This window comes from Mchenga conophoros, linkage group LG12, assembly GCF_057382185.1.
Source record: "Mchenga conophoros isolate Kocher_MC1m ecotype Shallow Benthic linkage group LG12, M_conophoros_male_GT1.1, whole genome shotgun sequence".
NCBI classification, from domain to species: Eukaryota; Metazoa; Chordata; class Actinopteri; order Cichliformes; family Cichlidae; genus Mchenga; species Mchenga conophoros.
This window is the reverse complement of record NC_140537.1, coordinates 4163635-4186263: the sequence shown is the minus strand read 5'-3', so window position 1 is coordinate 4186263 and position 22629 is coordinate 4163635. Positions and strand designations below refer to the sequence as shown.

General features: G+C 39.1%; 1 protein-coding gene across 2 annotated transcripts in view; it reads right to left on the bottom strand.

The window, feature by feature from the left end:
* Positions 1 to 2009: 2009 nt before the first annotated feature.
* The window catches only part of piwil2 (piwi-like RNA-mediated gene silencing 2), a 65213-nt gene continuing 44593 nt past the window's right edge, over positions 2010 to 22629 (bottom strand). The window contains exons 3-24 of one of the 2 annotated variants that reach the window (XM_085293347.1): positions 22474 to 22579; positions 22173 to 22287; positions 20520 to 20695; positions 20103 to 20193; positions 19647 to 19757; positions 18800 to 18917; positions 18564 to 18688; positions 18325 to 18405; positions 18123 to 18236; positions 17685 to 17873; positions 17415 to 17499; positions 15904 to 15996; positions 15333 to 15473; positions 14899 to 15012; positions 13931 to 14119; positions 10702 to 10803; positions 10443 to 10559; positions 6546 to 6634; positions 5800 to 5905; positions 5342 to 5595; positions 4794 to 4901; positions 2010 to 2902 (exon numbers count right to left, since the gene is read on the bottom strand). In XM_085293347.1, the coding sequence (XP_085149473.1) occupies positions 2746 to 2902; positions 4794 to 4901; positions 5342 to 5595; positions 5800 to 5905; positions 6546 to 6634; positions 10443 to 10559; positions 10702 to 10803; positions 13931 to 14119; positions 14899 to 15012; positions 15333 to 15473; positions 15904 to 15996; positions 17415 to 17499; positions 17685 to 17873; positions 18123 to 18236; positions 18325 to 18405; positions 18564 to 18688; positions 18800 to 18917; positions 19647 to 19757; positions 20103 to 20193; positions 20520 to 20695; positions 22173 to 22287; positions 22474 to 22579 (2781 nt within the window). In that variant the 3' untranslated portion in view covers positions 2010 to 2745. The remainder of the gene's footprint in view (positions 2903 to 4793; positions 4902 to 5341; positions 5596 to 5799; positions 5906 to 6545; positions 6635 to 10442; positions 10560 to 10701; positions 10804 to 13930; positions 14120 to 14898; positions 15013 to 15332; positions 15474 to 15903; positions 15997 to 17414; positions 17500 to 17684; positions 17874 to 18122; positions 18237 to 18324; positions 18406 to 18563; positions 18689 to 18799; positions 18918 to 19646; positions 19758 to 20102; positions 20194 to 20519; positions 20696 to 22172; positions 22288 to 22473; positions 22580 to 22629) is intronic. The other variant, XM_085293346.1, reaches the window with a different exon arrangement.

Sequence of the window (22629 nt, the reverse complement as noted above, 5' to 3'; positions counted from 1 at the left end):
ATTCCTCTAATTCTTGGTGATGTTGTCCCTAATGGCTCCAGCCATGAACTAGATAAACAGAAGAAAATGGATAGATGGATCAAAGGATGATCCAAAGAAAAACATTAAAGGGCCTCTCAACAGCTTTCATTTATTAAATTTGTCTTTACTAAACAATTTCTGGTGTGTATTTGCATTGATACTCAGACAGCAGCTCACATGTCCTCTTTCTGTTTGTGGTGGAAGATTCAGGCAAACACATATAGGTTGTTATTTATATGCAGTGTTTTACTTTTCAAACCATTTAGGCGTGTAAATGAGTTTCATGTATAGTCTTATTTCTGTTCTTCGTTTAGAATCGTATTGTTTGGTCTGACCTATTTTTTTTCCAGCGGTAGAGACTAATGATGTTCAGGTGTGTGTAAAGTCCTGTATAAAGCAAGTGGGATTTTGCCTACCAGGTTGGTTGTTTTATGGTAGAATGGAGATGCCAGAAATAAAGTATACTTAAAAGGAACTTGACTAGTATGCTGATGCTGTTCACTTATCACCCTCTTTGATGTTTATCTTATGCTACCCGACAAGAGAACATGCTTTAGAAATCAAATCCAAAATTGAATAATTTGTTCTGAAAAGTATATAAACATATGTAAACATGTGTAAACACTTTGGTGAAAATAAGAAGAACTACATTTGAAAATGAATGATTGGAATCCAGACTTTTGACTTTTTTGGTTTTCCTCAACATTCAATCCTCTTAACATTTTTGTTTTCCAGCTTTTCTAGAGGGAAAATCATTTATTACATCACTGCAAGAAATCTGATGGCCAACTTTGTTGTTAAAACTGTTACAAAATCAGTTTTACCCCGGTTCTTTTATTCGTCGAAACTTCCAGAGACGGCACCGGAACTCAGTAGTCATTTCACAAAACCTTTATTCATCTTCATTTAAGCATGCACTTCTAGAAGGGAAGACGAGGCCGGTGTGTCCCTCTCCAAATCTTCACCCCTTTGTTAGTTACAGCCAGCTTTATAGAGGCGTCCCCATCATAAAACCCCCCACGGTGTGCTGCAAACTGTGTCTGTGTGCACGAGCACATGAATGCCTACATGTGCGCGTTCCCACGTGTCTATGTGAGTGCTCGTGTGTGACTGTGTACGCATACCTGTGTGTATGTGTGAGTGCACATGAGTGAGTGTGCGTGTGTGTGCGTGACAGTTAAAACACTGTGGGTGTAGGTGACTCCCTAGAGGTCATAAAAACCCATCTCCCTTCCAGACCACAGTTATCCAGTTACAAATGTTGAGACCCCCACCCAAACATTCTCTGGGGAATTTCCACTCAGCATTAACTCCTCTCCGTTTTACTCTCACAGTTCAAGTGGGGGAGGGGTCTCCTACAATCTACTCGTAAGTTCATGACAGAATCAGGCCTTTATTACATTGAGGGCAGTGTCAGTGTCTCTACAATAGTTCTACATTCTATGTTAACACATTTCTAAACTCTAAAATAAGCTAAACACTCTACAATACTAATTACTGCCAGTCCACTCAGTCTTTCTTGTGCCGTGGAAGGTCTGTGGTAGTTGTTTAAGTACACAGTGAAGGGCAAATGATGCTGCCGTCTCCCTGTCAGCTGTGTTCTCTCATCTTCAGAAGTCTGGACTCGTGAGCCAACGTGCCAAATAAGAACTATCAAGTATGCATGTATGATCTCTTTACTTGGTACTGAGAGATGGCATCTAAAGGAATCGACTCTGGACTAAAGCAGTGTTTTAACCATTTAATTGTTAGCCCCGCCCCCTAACTCTGATGGGTGAGGTTGACAGATGAAATAAATTCATGGTGCAGTGCATCACAGTAACCATGGAAAAAATTAATAATCAACTGCTTCTAAATAATGAATGAATCAGTTGGTTTGAAATGAATTAACAGTTTATTTATATACTAAATACATTTATTTCCAATTTAACTCATGTGATTTAATGAATTTGACACTCATTATTTAATAATTGTTTATTTTAATTTTAGCACTCTTGACACTCCATAAATTACACGCTCAACTACTTGCTTGGAGATGTGTTTTTTTTTTACAGTTATCTTTAAAGGAGAGTGTTTAGCACAATTTTCCATGTGCCAACCAATTACACATATATATGGAAAAAAAGTGACAGTGTAAAGTCAACATGACTATTGCTAGGATCACCATATCCATTCTTTCCTTTATGAATACTCATATCATATTTTTCATTGAATAATTTTTTTTTTCATAATTATTCTCTATCTGATAAGAATTTAAAGTGTGAGAGTGATGGGGGGCATTTGGCTCTTATGTCTACCAGCAGACAGTTTTGTAAGTGAAGCATTAAAGGCTTAAATAAAAATAAAGAGACCGATCATGATAATGACAGCACCACACAAACAGGCTCGTGTTTTATTTAAAGATTTGAAATACTACAAGCTACAAATCTGTACAGCTGAAAGCTGAATTGGTGTAAACATTAAGAACACTGCTGCATTACTGAACGTAATTACTAAAAGACAAAAATGTGAAAACCCAGTAAAACTTCCTAAACTTAAACCACTTTCTTTCTTTTTTTAAATAACTGAACTGACCTTAAAATGAACAAACTCTTAAAATAACACTGATTATAATTATTACAATGTGTGCAACGATATTCTAGGTTATTAATGAATCCCTCATTAAAGTAAATGAGTTGTCATTAAAAACAGGTAACTGCCGTCTGCATCAAGGCAAAGAATAACTCAAAGGAAGAAGAGCTTGTCTGAGAGCTGGATGGCCGGCTCTGAGTGAAGGTACTGGCCAGACAGGAAAGCCAGTTTGTGGGCATATTTGCAGGGTGCTGGAACGCGAATGGTGCCGGGCCAGTTCCAGTACAAATGGCACATCTTGAAGGTCAACCTGGCAAGACACCAAATCAACAATGAAGTGTTTTTGAACTGTACACACATTCACAATAAATCCCAATTTGTGTGGAAGATACACAAAAAAAGAAATCACAGCAATACTTTGGAAAACAATAGACTCGAGGTAAATACCAGCGAGGCTTAAAATAAAAGGGGGGTGGTGGTTAATTACTTGAAAATGCATCTAGTACAGTTCCAAGATATAAATGTGTACAGAACCACTCAAACTCCTGACACACAATCTCTACTCAGCTCTACTCCATTTGTGTTTTTGCAAGTATGGTCTACTACTCTGGCAACAGGAAGGTTTTTTCCTTTTAGCAGGAGGAAACCTTTGGGCAGTACTAGGCTCAGGGAGGCTCAGCTATCTGCCAAGACCAGCTGGGGGATACAGGTCCAGACTAAACAGTAGAAGCTGATGTTTGACTGATTGTGTGTCTTACTGACAACTGGAGGCTGGGCAAAATTTTGATATCAAAATGCACGATTTTGCTACATCTTGGGACATGATTGGCACCAAAAATCTCTTTTTATTCAAACACGTATCAGCTCTGAACTGACAAACACGCTATAAACGCTATAAACTTATTGGAGATCTTAGGCTACGTTCACACTGCAGGCGAAAGCGCATCAAATCCGATTTCTTTGACCCTCTGCGACCCATCTATCCGATCATGGTATGACAGTGTGAACGGCACAAATCCGATATTTTCAAATCCGATCTGGGTCACTTTTGTATGTGGTCCGGAATCCGATACCTATCCGATGTTTTAGAAAGCGACTGCTGTTTGAACGGTCAGGTCGCATTAAATCCGTCTTTTACATCACTGAGAGAAGACAGACGCCAATTATCAGCACCGGAGAAGACGTCGTGAACACTTCCTGACCATCCAGTGTAGATGTTAGTGAAACTGTTGGGAAGACAACGTGAACATTTTATTTGTACTGTATAATCTGCAGATTCTGACAGAAAGCACCGCTCCTCTAAAACAGCAATAAGGATCATTATTAGGTTATCTACATTATTATGTAAATAACAAAATAACTAAAAGCAAAAATTGGGAAACGTAAAGTCAGAAGTCTTTATATTAAGGGCCATCAGTCAAACAATACTGTTTGCTCTGGGTCTAAACAGAGCGCGTTGTGTGTGACGTCTTCTTTTGCGCATGCGGGCCGCTTTGAGCGTTCACAGTAGAGCACGTTTGCTGTCGCATTTTATTTGTAGTGTGAACGAGCAGACAAAAAAAACTTTGATCAAAAAATCGGAATTGAGCATTAAGACCTGCAGTGTGAACGTAGCCTTAGAAATTCAGACAAATCTGAATGACATGTACACAACATAATACAGTGAATAATACTTTGAGATTTTTACATACATAGGGCTACATCTTTCTACTTCACTGTGTATCGTACACAGCTGTATAACAGAGCATCACAGACTCACTGTGTAGCAGAGTTATTTTGCAAACCATATAAAGATTATGATTATGTACTGAATTATGACAGACCCTATGGCTCTTAGTCAGGTACAATGCTGTTTTGTCATGACAGATGCTCTGTGCAGTTCTGTGCGACTATCTTTACTTTTCTTCATGAGCTGCTCAAACTAAACAGACATTACATCATACAGACGTCAACTTTACTGTTACATCGTATTCAGGAAGCATATTTACAAACCAAATGGAGTAAGCTTGTGAGTACTTTTGTTTTTTCCCCTTTAGACAGAAGGAAGACTGCCCCGAAGATTTTCAATACTCTGCTTTAGTGGTGTGATAAAGGCTCTTTTTCTTACAGCTACAGCGATGACCTAAAAAAACAACCTCAATCTTGTAATGATCAAATATTAAATCCAGATATTGCTTAGTGGAAAGGAAACTGGATCATACCTTTGCAAATGGTCTGGTGTGAGGTTTGCCGTGTTATATAAAGAGATGTAGTGTGTCGGAAGTCCGCAGCCCTGCTGAATGTGATGAGCCATCAGGTAGAAGTCCACCCTGAGCAGGGGGGAAACAATCACTTTGGTTTGGAAATCGAAACATTTCCTCTGCTACAGCTGCCAGTACATCTGTCGTAGCAGTTTTGCTGTGCACATGTTTAAATTCACATTTCTCTCTCGTGTATTTTTACAAGATATTTTCATGAAATGCTGTTTACTACACATTAGCATCATCGCCTTTAAACTGAGCTGCCAGTGTAGACTACTGAAGCAGGTCGCCTGTGCCCTAAAGCTGGATTCAGACTAAAAAACAGCAACAAAAAACACACACACAAAAAGCAGGCCTCTCATCTTTAACAGCAGCACCGTGTTTACATTTACACATTTTGTGATCATTTCTCACATTTATAAAATGCTGCCTCAGAAACAAACTGACATCCTACAATCCTTCCAATTGGAATCAAACCCCTTGCTGTTATCGCCCCGCCCTGGACTAACCAATCTTTCTGGGTGAGGGTGTGATCCACGACAGTTCCAGGAGGGGGAGTGCCAAAGCTGTTTGCAGCCCAGGAGTAGAGAGTGGTGTTAATGCGCTTTTGTACCACGATGAAGACCAGCTTGGGCTCGTAGCTGGGGAAAGTCTCAAAGCATTTGATCAACTGTGGGATCTCGTACTGCTCCACCATTTTAAGCTGGCCGTCTGAGACACCATCTCTGTACACCACAATCTTTTCTGGCAAGTTGTGGTTTACCTGTTAGACATGCGTAACCAAAGTAAAGTTATACAAATTTAATACAGTAAATGAAAATGCATTAAACCCAGCAAAACTTGATAACACCCAGAAACAAACTACACTGTTGTTTTCATTATACTGCGTTCACTGATAGGTGAGAATTAGTGGTGCTTTACAGACAGGAGTCCTGAATCAGAACACATTTCTGAAGTGCATTTGTACCTCATAGTACTTCTGCAGCGCAGCCAGTAAGCAAACCCTGAAGCCATGGATCAGTTCCTCATTGGGGGTCTGGAAAATTACTCTGGAGTACCAGCGGGTCAATGAGCTGTAGGGAACAACACGCTGGTGTTAGGACGCATGCATAGTGCATCTCACCAATTCAAGGTCAAATAATTTCTCGTTTGTGCACTCATATGCAACGACATGAAAAGGTTTATTTGTCAAGGTGATGCAAAAATGCTTGAAAACAGTGAGTCACAGCATTGCTTTGCATTGTCTAGTAATGTGAAGTCAGTGTTTTGTGCACACTAACACTTTTTTGTGTGCTTCACATTAAATGTAATAATTCAACTACGGAGAAAATATGAAATCTAAAGAACGACTAGACAAAAAGAGGGAAAAATTGTAATGGCTTGTATTTGTACAGCGCTTTACTTAGTCTCTATGGACCCCAAAGCGCTTTACACTACATTCAGTCCACCCATTCACACACACATTCACACACTGGTGATGGCAGCTACACTGTAGCCACAGCTGCCCTGGGGCGCACTGACAGAGGCGAGGCTGCCGGACACTGGCGCCACCAGGCCCTCTGACCACCACCAGTAGGCAACGGGTGAAATGTCTTGTCCAAGGACACAGTGACCGAGACTGTCGGAGCTGGTGCTCGAACCGGCAAACTTCCGATTACAAGACGAACTGCCAACTCTTGAGCCACGATCGCCCCTATGGGAAGGGAAGTTTACCTGTTCACGCTCGCGACAAACCCCATAACTGACTGATGAGACTTGCTGGGGTCGTGGTGGACATCAACTCCAACTACCATCAGGTTTTTCTGTTCAGGGGAGACAGGTTTATCATGTTCCCATGTTAAAAGTTCTGTAATGATGTTAAAATACATATGGCAGGGCAACCACAGACAACACATGATGTCTCAATCTAAAGGAACTCAAGTGAACAAGTGAGAAACATAGACGTTGAGATCGATCAGACTGGGTTACAAGGCCATTTCTAATATTTCAGGACTCTAATTAAACATGCTGAGTGTAAATATGTCAATATACAAATACATTAAAATTGGAAGAGTGATGAACCTTCACAGGAGAGGCCAGCCTACCAAAATTACTCCATAAGCACATCAACAACCTGTCCAGTGGATCACAAAAACAAAAACCCCCAGAATATCATCCAAAGAACTGCAAGCCTCAATCACCTCAGTTAAAAATCAGTGTTCTCATTCAGTTTCAATATGCAGGGATCACAAAAACTGGACTCTGGAACAATTTTTCAAAAGTCATGTCTCAGATTTAACCTGCTCATAGTGATATGAGGGTGAGAAGAACGTTAGATGAAGGGATCCCATCACTCCCCTTCACTGAAGCCTTTGATTCTTTTTTGGGTACAGCCACCTCGAGTCCCTTGAACAGGTATTGTATGAATCTAAGATATTGCCATTATTATGACTAAAGCCCACCATACAACCCTGTGAGAAAAACATTATGACCTAGTGTTGCTTCAGCTGGTAAGACATACAAATTAGCAACATTCTTTGCCTGAAAGCTGAGGTCACCTGAACGAGACATCATTTCACACATGGATACTTCACCAGAGTCCAAACTTTAAGCCCACTGAGAATTCAAACAGTATAAATGGCATGTATATCTTGGTCTAGAAGAGTACGCGCAACAGTAATGATGGGAAAGACTGCTGATCTGACAGATGTTCTTTTCTTTCTTTTCTTTAACCTTTATTTAACCAGAAAGATCCCATTGAGATTAAAAACCTCCTTTTCAAGGGAGACCTGGCCAAGATAGGCAGCAGCGGGTGTCTCACAGTTACAGAAATTACTCAATTAAACACAGGCAGCAACAACACACATGCAAAAATAAATGAAAAATAAATAAATAAAATTCAGTAAAATTCAAATAATAATAATAATAAAAAAATCAGTTAAAATGACAACCAATCTAATTGAAATAGTTACATGTTATGGACTTGGCCTCAAGGATTCTTAGTTTAGATTTGAAAGCACTTAATGAAATGAATTCAGTCTTTTTCTAGTCGTTTGTTCCAAGCCAGGGGTGCTAAACGGACAAAAGCTCTTTTACCAAATTTAGTTCGGGCAAATGGAACAGAAAGCAACAAGTAACCATGCGGACCAGCATGCTTCATTGCAAGCAGGGAACATATATAAGAAGGTAGCAACCCAAGCATTGCCTTATATATAAAACTGTATAAATGAGAGTTCCTCTGACTTTCCAAAGCAGGCCATCCTACCTGAGAGTATAACTCACAGTGGTGAGTCTGAGATTTATGGTTGGTGATGAACCTCAGAGAAGCATGATACACAGAATCAACCATTCGAAGACACTGAGCAGAAGCATTCATATATAGAATATCACCATAATCCAGCACAGGCAAGAATGTTGCAGCAACAAGCCGCTTCTTTGTATTGAAATAGAAACACAACTTACTTTAGTTTTAACTTCAGATTTTTAACAAGATTCTCTACATGTGGTTTGAAGGTGAGCGCGTCATCAATCAAGATACCCAGATATTTATACGTGTAAACCAACTAGATTTTATTACCTTCAAGAGTGGTTACTGATGGGATTGTTTGGGCCCATATTTAGAAAACAACACGAGGTTTGTTTTGTCTGCATTGAGAACAAGTTTAAGCTGAAGTAATGAGTGCTGGACAGCAAAAAAGGCTTTCTGCAAGGAGTCAATGGCTTGGACAAGAGTTGAACCACAGCTGTAAATAACTGTGTCATCAGCATAGGAGTGCATGTTTGCATCTGGCACATTTAGACCAAGATTGTTTATGTAAATGATAAATAGAAGGGGGCCTAATACAGAGCCCTGTGGCACTCCGTTGTGCACTGTAACAAATTCAGAACATAGACCGTCGGATTTTATGCACCGAGACCGATTACTGAGGTAGTTTGAGAATAGGGCTGGGTTTTTATAATTGATTTATCGATTAAAATTGATTCTCGCTTGGATAACGTGAAATCGATTCATTAAAATCCTGAATCGATTTTTTAATATTAATTTATTTTGCCCGAAATGCCAGAATCTCAGGTGAAACCTCACAAATTTTCAACAACCACCAAACAGTAAATGAGAGCAGGTACACGGATTCTGCACAAAGACGTAAACACAAAGCGCGGACCCGGATCAGAATCAGTGAGATGCGCCTTTCTCACCTGACGGCACGGACACGGTCGGGGCTGAAAGCCGACAGCTCGCTGGTTCTGATCCATCGGCGGGTCCGCGCTTTGTGTTCACGCCCTTTTTGCGCCGATTCTAAAGCTCTTAGTTTTATCTCTCTCCAAACAATATTGACCGAACCAGCAGCAAAAGAAGATCCAAACTACGCTTCACATAAACATCGTCATGAATTCACTCTGACTTTTACTGTTTTGCTTCCACCAGGATGAAATCACACTTCATGCACAGCTCTCTCTCTCTCTGTACTTCAAGAAGTTTCCCGTCTAAAAATCTGTTTTCTTCATTATTCGCTTGCTTGTTACGCACAAGTCTACCGTTGTTTACAGCGCTGTCGGCCATTGTTTTTTTTTCTTATTACATACTTCCGAAAAGACAACCTAATTTCTGCTGTTCAATACTGAACAAATTTAAACTTTTTAAAATTATGCAAAATGCAAAACGCTCAGCGGTCTCTAATAAAACCGCTGGAACGTCAGAGTAACGTTCATATGTTGATTAATGGTTTTCTTTCGTTTTTGATCTACTGCAGAATATTTTTTATAAAATCCCAGGCCAGGAAAACCACCTTCATGTTTTTCTGTGTTTTATCTTCAGCTACTTTGACACAAAGGCATCTGCTGTGATGCTCACACCTTTGATAAAGTCTTGCGTGTGTCAGCTTCCTTTTTATAGATACAAAATTATGTAAATGTACTGATCTGAATTATAATATATCTGACTGTCAAAATTTCCCAGAATCAAATCGAATTGAATCTAATCGTGGATCGAATCGATTCTAGAAATCAGTGACGATACCCAGCCCTATTTGAGAACCATGCCACTGCTCTCTCAGAGAGTCCTCACTGAAGGAGTCTAAGTTTTAAAATCAATGATCAACAGTGTCAAATGCTTTTGACAAATCAATAAAAAGGGATGCAGTGTTGTTTCTTATCAAGTGCAACAGTAATATCATTTACTACACTCATTGCAGCTGTGATAGTACTGTGATTTTTCCTAAAGCCTGATTGATATTCAGATGTTACTGACATGCTGTACAAGGAGATTAGGCCACAGGAGGTCACTGCTAAAAAGGCTCGCTTTTGTGCTGACACGACTGAAACTTCACAGAGAATCTATAGGGTATTGTCAAGAAGAAGATGAGAAACACCCAATCCAGAAATAGAGAGGAGCTGAAAACCACTGTCAAAGTAACCTGGACCTCAATAACACCTCAGCAGGCCCGTGAGCTGATCGCCTCCAAGCCACACCACAACGCTGATGTAGTGATCCATGGTAAAGGAGCCCCAAAATAAATGAAGACTATATCTCTGTTATAAATAATTGAGCTGAGGAAATATCCTAACAATCCAAATGACTCCACTTCTGATATTAAACTGCTCAGCTGTCATCTTGTGTGTCATGACACTTACCAGAGGAACATTGACAGTCCACAGCTCTCCTCCTAACTTGCTGTTCATCTGCAGAAGTATCTTCTGTGCCACACTCTTCAACTTCTGTTGCTGGGAAATTGTGCGGACGTTGATGGCCTAATGACAAATAGGCGAGAGTGAAACAAACTTTCTTTTTTGGAAGAAAATATTTTCAAAATTACTATTTATGCATTTGTTAAGTTGTAAACATTTCATTCCTTTCCTCTAATGCTGAAAGAAGAGCACAAACATCACAAACCTGGGATGGGATGGGATTTTTAACACAGCACAGCTTCTTGATGGCACTGTAGAGATCATCTCTGTTGCCAAAAATGATGCAAACTACAAGCTGCAAATTGGGCTGCACACAGGAGTGAAAAGCTTGAGTATAGTGATCTTAAACAACATCTACCAAACATCTGAGCATTCACTGGTAATGACAAAGAGGTAAAAATACAGGAAAGATACAACAGACAAAGCACTGTTCTCTTTGATAGATTTGAACGTTTTAAGGTGGAAGCAGTCATCAAAAGATGGGTGCAGGATGGTCATTAAGGGATGGGAATGAAATGATTCTCAGTTGGAAAGCAGTCCCAACTGTGCAAAGAAAATATCCACCACACTGTTACACCACCATCGCTATTAACAGCTGACACATGACATGAGGGATGCTGTGCTTTTGCCAAATTTGGACCCTACCATCTCAATGTTGCAGCAGAAACTGATAACAGGCAACATGTTTCCAATCTTCTGTTTTCCAATTTTGGTAAGCCGGTGCAAACTGTAGCTCAAGTTTTTAGCAGACAGGAGTGGGACCCAATGTGGTCTTCGGTTGATGCAGCCCATCTACTACAGTTCAAAATGTTGTGCATTCAAAGATGCTCTTCTGCACAGCTTGGTTGTAACAAATGGTTATTTAAGTGACTCCTACATTTTTATCAACTTTTAACTGCTGCTCACCAGATATTTTCTCTCCTTCAGACTATTCTCTATAAACACATGAGACGGTTGTGTGGGAAAATCCCGATAGATCAACAGTTTCTCAAATATTCAGACAAGCCTGTCTTGCGCCAACAACAACAACTTTACCATGGTCAAAGTCCCTTAAGTTTCTTTCTTCTGCATTCTAGTGCTCAGTGAACTTCAGTAGGCCATTTAAGTATGCAGAGATGATCGAAATGACCATGGACTCAGGTGCTGCCATGTGATTGTTAAAGTAAATAATTAATAAGGCAATCAGCTGAACAGGGGTACTTCACAAAGTGGCTGGTGAGTGTGTGCACTAGGCAAGAAAAAGTTGGTGTTTGATGTATTTGATAAAGACATGAAAAGTACAACTGCTTGTCTGTTACACTCCATTTGTCCATCATATGCAATAACTTCACAAGTTCTGGTAACGCCAAAGGATACACAAACCTTTTCTTTGAACTGGAATAAACTATAAGGGGTTGTCAGTTATTTTATTGACAAAATATGATACGTTTATAAATGAAAATATATCCAACATTAGTATATGTGATTAGTGTGTGTGTGTGTGTGTGTGTATATATCTATATATAAAGGCTTGCCATCTGTGGAACACACTTCCAACCGATATCAAATTGATTACAGACATTAGATCCTTTACATTGAAGGTAAAGTGTGGTTAAAGGGAAATCAAAGTTGTAGTCATTTTAACTAGAGATGGACCGATCCGATATTATGTATCGGTATCGGTCTGATACTGACCTAAATTACTGGATCGGATATCGGAGAAAAATAAAAAATGTAATCCGATCCATTAAATATCACGAAAGCACCTCACAAAACTTGCAACGCGCCGTAACTCACCTCAGAACGTTAGCACGTCGGAGCAGTATGCATCACGTGATAGAGCGGCTGTGGCATGCGGGACCTGTCGGTGGTCTGGATAGCATGTGGAGCTTCGCTAGCAACCCAGCATTTCATCTCCGACAAAGTTATCCCGAGAGAAGTAAAGCAAGTGTGTAAGTCCATCTCTGAATGTTTGTAAAGCATTCCTGCGTTAAGCTTAACAAGCGACTGCCTCTCGCTCTCCGGCTGCTACTTCAATCGTGAAACTGCTTAATGATCAGCTGATCGGCTTTTCTGTCGGGAGTCCGTGTCTCTTGTTTGTTTTTGGCCCACTTTGCACCAGAAAGAGGAAACCAGCGGCTGAACAACAGCAGCACGTTTAAGCTTGATCAGCTGTTGTTAGAATTTATTTAATATTACTTTCTACTCGAGGATCTTTTTCTACGTAGCTGACGCTGGTAACTGTGCAGGGGCGGATCTAGCAAAGTTTAGCCAGGGGGGCCGATAGGGCATGAACAGGGAAAAGGGGGCACAAAGACATACTTTTCTTTCTTATTCTCATTTAAAATGTCTAGCTTTTAATAAATAATTATCTGACAGCCAAAGTTTTAATTTGATGTAAAATGAATAGAAGTCAATTACTGTATATAGTGACTATTAAGTCTAATATATATACCCTAGTAAGCTATAGTACTTTTTCCTTTGGGAAGGTACCATCTGTGCAGTCTGCAGTTCTGTTGAAGAAAGATGTTGAATCTATTTAATATTTCTTGAAAAATAATTTATTTCTGTGCATTTTTTTTCACACTGCATCAAATTAAGGTTGATTACGTCGATTAAGCATCATGAGGTGGAGCGTGAGGGGTGGTTCCCTATTTTTTATTTATTTATTTTTGTTGTTGCTGGGAGTTGGAACCCTATTAGTTAGGTTGCTTAATATTTACGCTAAGTACTCTTTAAAATACCAGAATAGTGAGGATGGTGTAGGTTTAAGTTTATTAGATTGATCAGTATTACTGAACTATGAAATATTTTTTTGTATACAGGTATAACAGAATAGCTTTAGTGTAGTTGTTGTTTTAAACTTGAGTATGAACTTGCAGACTTGCAAAATGCAGCAAGATATTTTAAAAAACAGTTTTGTTGATTAAAAAACACTATATCGGATTCATATCGGTATCGGCAGATATCCAAATTTATGATATCGGTATCGGACATAAAAAAGTGGTATCGTGCCATCTCTAATTTTAACTAATAATTTTAATTTTATTTTAAATTATTGTCTATTAATTTGTAATTGTATTTATGATGTAATTTGGTTTTATGAAAATGTATGTTTTATTGTAAAATGCATCTAGATTGTAAGCCCAACAAGGGACAATTGTTGAAAATTAGCAGTAGCTATAAACCTGTGCGGTACATCAGTTTCATGTCTTGCACTTGAACTATGTTAAACTGCACTGTCCCCTTTAAATAAATAAATAAATAAATAAATTTAAAAAAAAAAAAAAAATATATATATATATATATATATATATATATATATATATATAAAAATCTTCACATTACTGTGATGGCATTCATATATTTCTAATGAATATTTGTGTAGTGAACTAAAAACCAGTGAAATGAGATTTATGAAGATTTCGTCAAACTAAACATTTTCTACATCATACCTGACTCGTGAGGTGCGAGTGGATGGTCTTGACATAAGTCTCGGTCCGATCATCCCTCAGCTCCACACAAATGGGTCGACCCATCTGGACCCCAATAGGTGTGGCCACCTTGTTAAAGGTGGAAACAAGCTCTTCAGCCTGTGCTGTACAGCGTCGAGGGTAGAAGACGGCCCAGGTTTTCAAGGGAATCTAAGAGTAACATGGATTGTTTAATGAAAGAAAGCAGTGGTGTAAATCAGCCATATTTGTATTATGGTAAAGTAACTTGTTCACACACTGACACTTTAGGAAGCAGTGTATTAACTGTGTATGCCGTTTTGTTCTTTAACTACTTTCAGTTGTTGAGGTTTCGTCTCTTCAGATTTATTATTCCCCAAGCGTCTCCATTTCCCCCCAAATCAGCTGTTTGTGTATAAACAGTCCCATCTTTCTCCTGTCTCTTGTGGATTCAGTGACAAAGGACAATCAGAAGTAGGACTTCATAAACTTTAGCAAACTACTGTCGCTGTTTAACTGTAAAAAGAATATTGCATTGTTTATAAGGCATCCTTAGCCTTATCACATTTTGTAGGTATGCAACTCTTAGCAAGCACACATAAAACAAGCTGGCAGAACTACAGATAAAATGTCTTTTTTTAGTTTACATTCTGAGGGACATTTTCATGTCCTATTTTAAAAACATAGTGATAACAAAATGACTCACTCATGATTTCCAATGTTTCAAATTCAGTTCCCAACTGAATGTAGCTTTTTTTTTTTTTTTTTAATTTCCAAATTTTCATCACAGAGAGGAGAACTAACAATGTTTGACCAAACAGTTACATGTCATTATGCTTAAACATTAATGGTTTACAGCTGTTTAATTGTTTAGCTGACTGAACACATCTCTGGTAACCACCAGACAAGATCTGGGATATGAAACAGCACATTTATATAGAGCTCTACAGATAAGCATTCATAACACTTACAGAGCTGATTGAAGCATCCCTCACAACCTCTCTGGACCAAGACACATCAGCACCAGTGGCAAAGGATGAAGACTGCAGGCAGATGGTTTCAAAGGGAAGAGTTCTACCTTTGAGCTGCAAAAGAGAAAAATATTCATACTATATTGGGAAAAATAGAGAAAAAGAAACGTCCACAAGGAAAAAGGGCAAACAAGGAAGGAAAACAAAAAGGACAAGCTCTTACATCCACTTCTAAAAGAACTGTTTTTGTACGCATTATGTTTACTAACCAAAGAAATTAAACATGGCCTCAAGTCAGTCAGAATTTAGTACCGACATACTGAAAGGCTATAGCATGGCACTGGTTTCACTGTGCATTTCTCAGACAACTCTTGGGGAGAAAATAGCCCACGGGCTTTGAATGAAGGAGTTTTCTAAAGAGACAAAATTCCTACCATCAAGATTTCTGTGCCAACCTCCAGTCCCCAACCACCAAGCTCATTCAGACTTTCAGGATTGGTGTTGATGTTCTTCAGAAGTTGCTTTACTGAGTGAGTATGCTGCTCACCACTCACGTTAATGTGCATTGTCAAGTCCTAGAACATGTTAAAAAGAGCAATATTCTCTTTGAGCAGTCAGGTTTCCACAAGTTATTTTATTCATTACAATTACTTTCATGAAGGTTTTCAGACCAGAATTTGTTCTTGGAAATTTCCATTACTGACAATAATCATAAGACATCTTTGTTCTGACGGTTATGTTAGCAAAGCATTGCACTACCGTGTCGTTGTCAATGTTTACAATGGTCAGGCTCTTTCGCTGCTGTGTAGAAATCAAGTGTTTACACTCAAAGTTTAAACTAGCAAAATTTGAACACTTTAATATTGAACACTCTTAAGACAACTGATTTTTAAAATGCTATATGTTCTGTTTTCAACCAACATACACAGTGTGTATTAACACTAACATTAAATTAGATGGGCAGCTCCTAAGAGTAAGGAAAGTTTACTGACACATTAAGCTTACCTTCATAGCTCTGAAGTCCTTCCTCATTTTCTCAGGAATTCCTGTCATGAAGGAAAGCTCTGGGACTAAAAGGATCTCACCAGTGATGATTTGCTGCAACAAATGAACAATTAGTTGTTATAAAAACTTTTGAACTTAGTTTTTTACATCTTCGGTACAACAAAGCACAAGAGTGCATACAGCTGTGTACAGCTCTGCTTGACATGCATGCATTAAGATAAAGTTTTTATTCATATTTTTATTGGTTTTCACTTACTTAGCTTCATCCCATCTCACACAGATGTTGAGTCTTACATGATAACTAATCATCCAGGCTGACTAACCTCTAGGGTTGGGCGATATGCAAGAATCTTCCAACAAACAATCGTCAGCCAAATAATCGCCGATGGGCGAAATATTCAGGCATGCGCAGGCTTTTTGATGGTTGGAGCAACGTAATCATGCATGGACTGATTTGTGCGTTTACAACACAGAAGAAGTCCAAACATGGACGAAGTAATTTCCCAAAAAACATTAGCGCTGTCAGCGTTAACGCGGTCATCACGATTAACGCGATTAAAATTTTTAAACGTGCTCAACCCATCTGGAGCGCAGACTGAACAAACTTTGGACAAACTGCCCGAAATATGTTGAAAGAGACATTTCAGGGATTGTGACTCAGTCTGCGCTCCAGATGGGTTAATTATTAATTGCATTAGTCATGATGACGGCGCGTTAATGCTGACAGCACTAAAAATATATAGTCGCCAATTTGAGATGAAAGAGGTAAACCTACGGATGTAACCAAAGCAGTGTGCCAGTTGTGCAGACGTCTAGTGCGAGCAAAGTACTCAAACACGACTAACTTGCATGAGCATGTATGTGTCCACCATCCGGCTGAGCATGCTAGGCTACCATCAGCTTCTGCAGCTCCATCAACAACCATTTGGGCGCACTCTGAGGAGGGTGCATTTGCTCGCAGATGAAAGAGGCACTATTATTTTTTTTTCTGTTGATTGCTTATGTTATCGCCATCATTATTAGCAAACTTACTCATGGGCAAATAAATAAATAAATCGCCCTTGGAAAAACGATCGCCGATGGGCTCAGCCTATCATCGATAGTCAATATATTTATCCAATCACCCAACCCTACTAACCCTCTGGTAACTATTTGGACAAACATAAATTAAAGAAACGTGAACATGAATGTGAAGTGGCATTCTTAGAAAAACATGTCAGATGACTGATCTACTTCATCGAGCCTGCATAAAAATCTGTCTGTGTGTCTTGAGCTTTTATTAACTCATTCACTGCCATTGATGTCTATAGCCGTCAATTGCAGTGAATGAGTCAATGGGTTTAACTCATTCACTGCCAATGGCTGGCAGTGAATGAGTTAATACTAGCATTAGGCATGTGGAAATCATCATTCCATATTTAGTTTAGACTTTAAAATATCTCCCGGAGACACAAATAGTGTTGTTGCACTGAACTGTTGAATAAAACCTTTTTAAAAACATAGGTTTTTACCTTCCCGCCTTGTCTGGACCTCTCCTTTGGCCGATGCAGGAGTAAAGGCTGGTCCATCTCTTTGATTGTAATGCCATAGTTTTTGCTGTTAAACAAAAAAACAAACAAACATGCAATCACATGAGCATTGGGGAAAACGGAGAAAAGGAAAAAAAAAACCCAGATCCAACTGATCTTTTCATTGTTGGGTTGGTATGAAGACCGAACTGCTGATATTTCACTACACAAACACACACAAAAACAGTTTGCTGTAGGAAAAAGCAGTCTAACCTGTAATAGTCCACAAAGGTAGTTACAGTGCCATCCATCAAAGTGAAGGTGTCTTTGGGTGATTTGTTCCACTCAATGGCATCAATGCGGTAGGTGCGGTTGTTGTAGCGGGTGATGACAATGCTGCCGACGAGTTCTTTGGTGCATTCATCTTGAAAGTTTTCCTTGCTCTGTTGGTACAACGTGTTCCTGGCAGACAGCCCAACACAAGCACGTGTTTTTCATTTTTCACACTATGGAACGGAGCCTTTATTAGACTGTTCTGCTCAAGCCTAACAGGGAAAGCTTGGTCAAAGTTAATAATGCTTGATAATCACTAAAGGCCATTAGAAATGTTGCAAAATCATCTGTGGCCATGAGATACAGTCACAGACATGAATCTATCTGCAGCAGCTCGAGCATGTTTGTATGCTGATGCTTTTTGTTGTGTAAACTCACATGACATCCAGCACAGAGTCATTCCGCAAGACTTTGTGAGAGACATCAATACACAGGTACAGGCCTCCATCTGTGCGCTTGATACCAGTTGAGTAGCCTGGCCAAACCTGGAGTCTAGAAAAACCGGTAGACTAGTGAATGAAACTGCGCTGCCTGATTTTAGCAGGTATCCTTTGGTGCTACAACAAATCTCACGACTTACCGGTGTTTTCCAAGAATGACTGCGCTTTCTGGATCATAATGGTTTCTGCCCACCAGCTTTAGTCCAATGATTTTCATCACCCTTGAAAAAACGAGAGGAACACTGTGTCATATCCTGTAATTTAAACTTCCTTTATAACGGCACACGGTGGGAAACAATCATTGCTGTTTAGGACTCTTAACAGCAGTCGGGCTTATTGTGTAAAATAGAAAGGATATAATGTGTCTCTGACATAATACCTCCTGAGCACCACATTGTAGAAGGGAATGCACAAATCTGAGCTCGGTGGTAAAATCTTCGTCATTTGAATTTTGATTTGTATTTCCTGATTATCGGTCCGTCTCAAACTCTTGAGAAGAACCACCTGTGCAAAAATAGTATATATATATATGTATATATATATATATATTTATTTTAAAAAGTGCGTATTAAGTTTTAAATTTAGCATGGTGACTGTAACAACTGTGATACTCACGTCTTTCAGTTTAACAGGAAGGTACAGTATCGAACCGTCAAATGCCACAACTTCACCTGTGGTTGGACGGTGGTCTTTCATCATGCCGAAACGCATCGCCACTGATTCGACATTAGGACTGGGTAAGAAATTCACATCACAAAATACACAGTAGATATTAACACGGGTAACGATACTGAATGAACAAACTTCAAGTTTCTCTGTGGTTCTTCAGTGTAATTTAAGCTGATCCTACATTTTCATTGTTGTCTGGCAAAATGTTAAATCCTAGTAAACATTAAAATTTTCCCAAAATACCTGCATAATTTTATAGACATGTGAGTGTTGGTAACAGGAGCTCTCTGGGTTTCATTAATTGCTCACTTATAATCAACGGACTAATAAGAGCCGAAAGTAGACTAAAATCTGTTAAGGATCATAGACAGAGAATTAGTCCAAATATCACTTTAGTGTAATTTTCAGTTAATTTGTTCAGACAGGAATGTTAGGCTGGATGTTGAGCTGGAAACACTGCACTTTTTGTATGTCAAGAATAACAATATACTGAAAATCAAGTATTTATAATCTTTTGCTCCTGTAATTTTAATTCTACTCTATGTGTGAGGCAGATTTATATGCAGGTAAACCATCTTTATGGTGAACAAAACAGAGCATTTATTGTGAAAAACTGTCTACTGCCTGTCTGTGTAGGCAGTGACGCAGCTACCAGTGCCTACATTGTATTAGAACCAGTCCCTGTATTACCTGAAACTATGATTAAAGCTTTCCAACATTTCCTCCAGTTTTTAGACATAAACTTTGTTTCCTTGTACGCAACAAGTGGTCTTGAATGTTATATGATACTTACGTAAATGTAACATGGTACTGATACACCGCTTCGTTCTTGCATTGAATTTGGATGTGATTTGACCCAATATTTATAGGAGCTCCTTTGGTTCCAGCCTTATTCAGTGGCTCACTGACGAGTGGAGAACATACATGGACAAAAAGATCAGTTTATGACAAGCAAAACAAATGATCAGTTACTGACCTGAATAAAAGCTCTGTCTTGCAAAATGTTACATTTAATCAATACGGAACCAATACCACTAGATGACCCTTAATAAAATACACCATTATGTGCTCATAAGAGACAATGAGAATGTCAGAAGACATGGATAAGTCAGAGGTAATGATGTTTTAGAATGAACAGCTAACACCAGAACACTCGCTCTGACCGTTAAAAGCCTCCAAACCACAACACAGCTCATGTTGGTTTGTTAGGACTCGCTAAGGTAAAGGAAATAGAGAAAAGCACACTCACCGAACTGCCTCCATTGTCAGCCCCGTCTTTGCAGCTGGACCAGTGGAAAGGTCTGTGGCTTCTTGAACGGTGTGCACAGGGGACTCCGTTCCTTTACAGTATTATGCATGTCATTACCCAAAATGCATGTTCCCCCCCACAAATTAATCAAATTAAAATAAAAAAACACAATTAAGATTGTATTAGACACATGCAAAAGAAGATGCACATAATAGTTTACTTGGGGTTCCTACACCTTTCTTTCCCTTTCAAAATCACAATCTTCTCCAGTCTCAAGTTTTCAGACAGTTTCCAAATCTAAAATCTAGAATTCCTGCACAGGAATTCTTGTTTTTTCTTTTAAAAAGAGGATTAAAAACAAATTAAGGTGGTAAACTCTCAGTTTGCAATCCCTTTAAAATAATTTTATATAATTACCCGTCAGAGAGGGCTGAGAGTATTCTGTTTGCGGCTCAGACACTGGAGAAACAAACACGTCTTGACCTGCAGGAAATGAAGGAAGCAAAGCACGGCCTCTGCCAACTCCAAGCTGAGGCATAGCTGCTCTTCCGAGGCCCACCATTTTCTGAGGGGACAAACCTCGGCCAAGGAAACTGAAAAAGGCAAAATCCACACAAGGAAAAGTCATATAATGGTTGTTCAATGCAGATAAAGTAAGTAAGTGTAATTTGGCACTGGCACTACTTTTTCCATCCCAACCTGGATCAAGTCATACCTTCATAAAGGTTAGAACATGTACTTTGTGCTCTTCCTGTACAATGATTTAACTTCATGGCCGTTAGGTTTTATATATGGATTTGTTTTAATTGTCAAAAGTTAGGTGCGACAAAAAACATAATCCAGCAAATAATTTAATTTCCTGCCTGCAGATATTCATTGCTACATGTGGAATTAAATTCCATGCGTGCAAATTCAACAACCTGCGTGTGTAAAACTCAGCAGCCACACACGTGTGAGAGTCTGATTTGCAGGCATTGCTGCAGTTTCACACTCTGTGCTCACAGCTGAATCCTACCTGCTCCAATCAACTGACTTTTGACGAAGGATTTAATAGTGTTCATAAAGCAAGAACAATATTAAAGAGCTGTTTCTGGGAGGTACTTCGATCATTGATTATTAGTAAAAAAACGTTTTTACTGTTTCAGTGAACAAATGCTTTGATCAAATCTGATTATCAGCTTTTTACAGTTGTGGAAGAAGTACCTATCCTAAATCCTATACATATATAGAAGTAATAATACTACTGTACATATACATTCTGTAAAAAATGAACTTTTACTGACATAAAAGTACAAATTTTTATCAATTAAGGTATATTTCAAACTCTATAGAACTGATGAGTTATTAAAGTGTACGCTTCACAAAGTCATTGAAGCTACTAATTCACTGTAGCTAAATCACACCACAATTTATTAGTTAACTTATATTTCATATAAATCTAATTCTGCTAAATATGATTACAGCTTTAAATGGAGGGTATGTGCAGTTATACGTTTGCTGCAGACTAAGCAACTTTTTATTGGCAGATTTAAACGTCTGTATTTTGGTTATAACCGTACACTTCCTGATTCTCATGAGTTAGTTTTTTGTTTTTAATTTTTTATTAAATGTATGGAATATTGTACAACAATATGGGACAGCAGTGAAGATGCTTCAGAACGCTCTGGTTTTAAAGATTTCTTCATCAGTAAGGTTATTTAGTGACAGCTGTCAGTATTTCCACTGCTACACAGGAAACAGCAACTGCTGATAATTAACTCTGCAGAATTAATTTACAAATATGGTTTAAAAACAGCGCTTATGTTGCTGCCTCGGTGTAACTCGATTTAAGTAAAAGAAACTGTCCATCAAAGGTGACCAATCACATTAGGACCCCTCTTCAAGCAGTCAAAAGTCAGTTGATTCAAGCGAGCAGCATTCAGCAGCGAGCACAGAAACTGCAGCAGCACAGACAAAGTAGGCTCTCATTTAGTCTACTGCAGGTTTCATAAACTACATCAGGCTGAATGAAAATATGTCAGAAACCCTGTTAGTCGAAACACAACACAGTGTCACTCCTGTGTTGCTTACCTGCTGCCTCTGCCCATCATTTCTCCAGATGGGCCGATACTCTGTGGTGTGCTGATGACACCTGGTGGGGCATCTCGCAGCTTCACCTCTCCCACATCCCCAGCTGCTCCCCTACCTGCAACGAAATGTAACATGAATCCATATGATTCTTCTTCATATACATAAACACCAAAATGAACCAACATCACGCCACTCTGTGGCTTACAAAGCTTTGAGCAAATGAGCACACAATGTGTTGTGCTTAGGGGCCCAGAGACTGTTTGTTTTCAGTATCTCTGGATTTCTCAGAATAAATACTGACCCAGTGGTGCTGCTCCTCTTCCCAGTGAAGTCGCTGATGGTTCAATGCCCATTCCTCTAAACATTGAGACCAGTGTTGATCCTTTAACATGTGGTGGCTTGCCAATCTGTCAGAAGAAAGCAAACCTGTGCAACTCTGTGTGGCAATTTCACCATT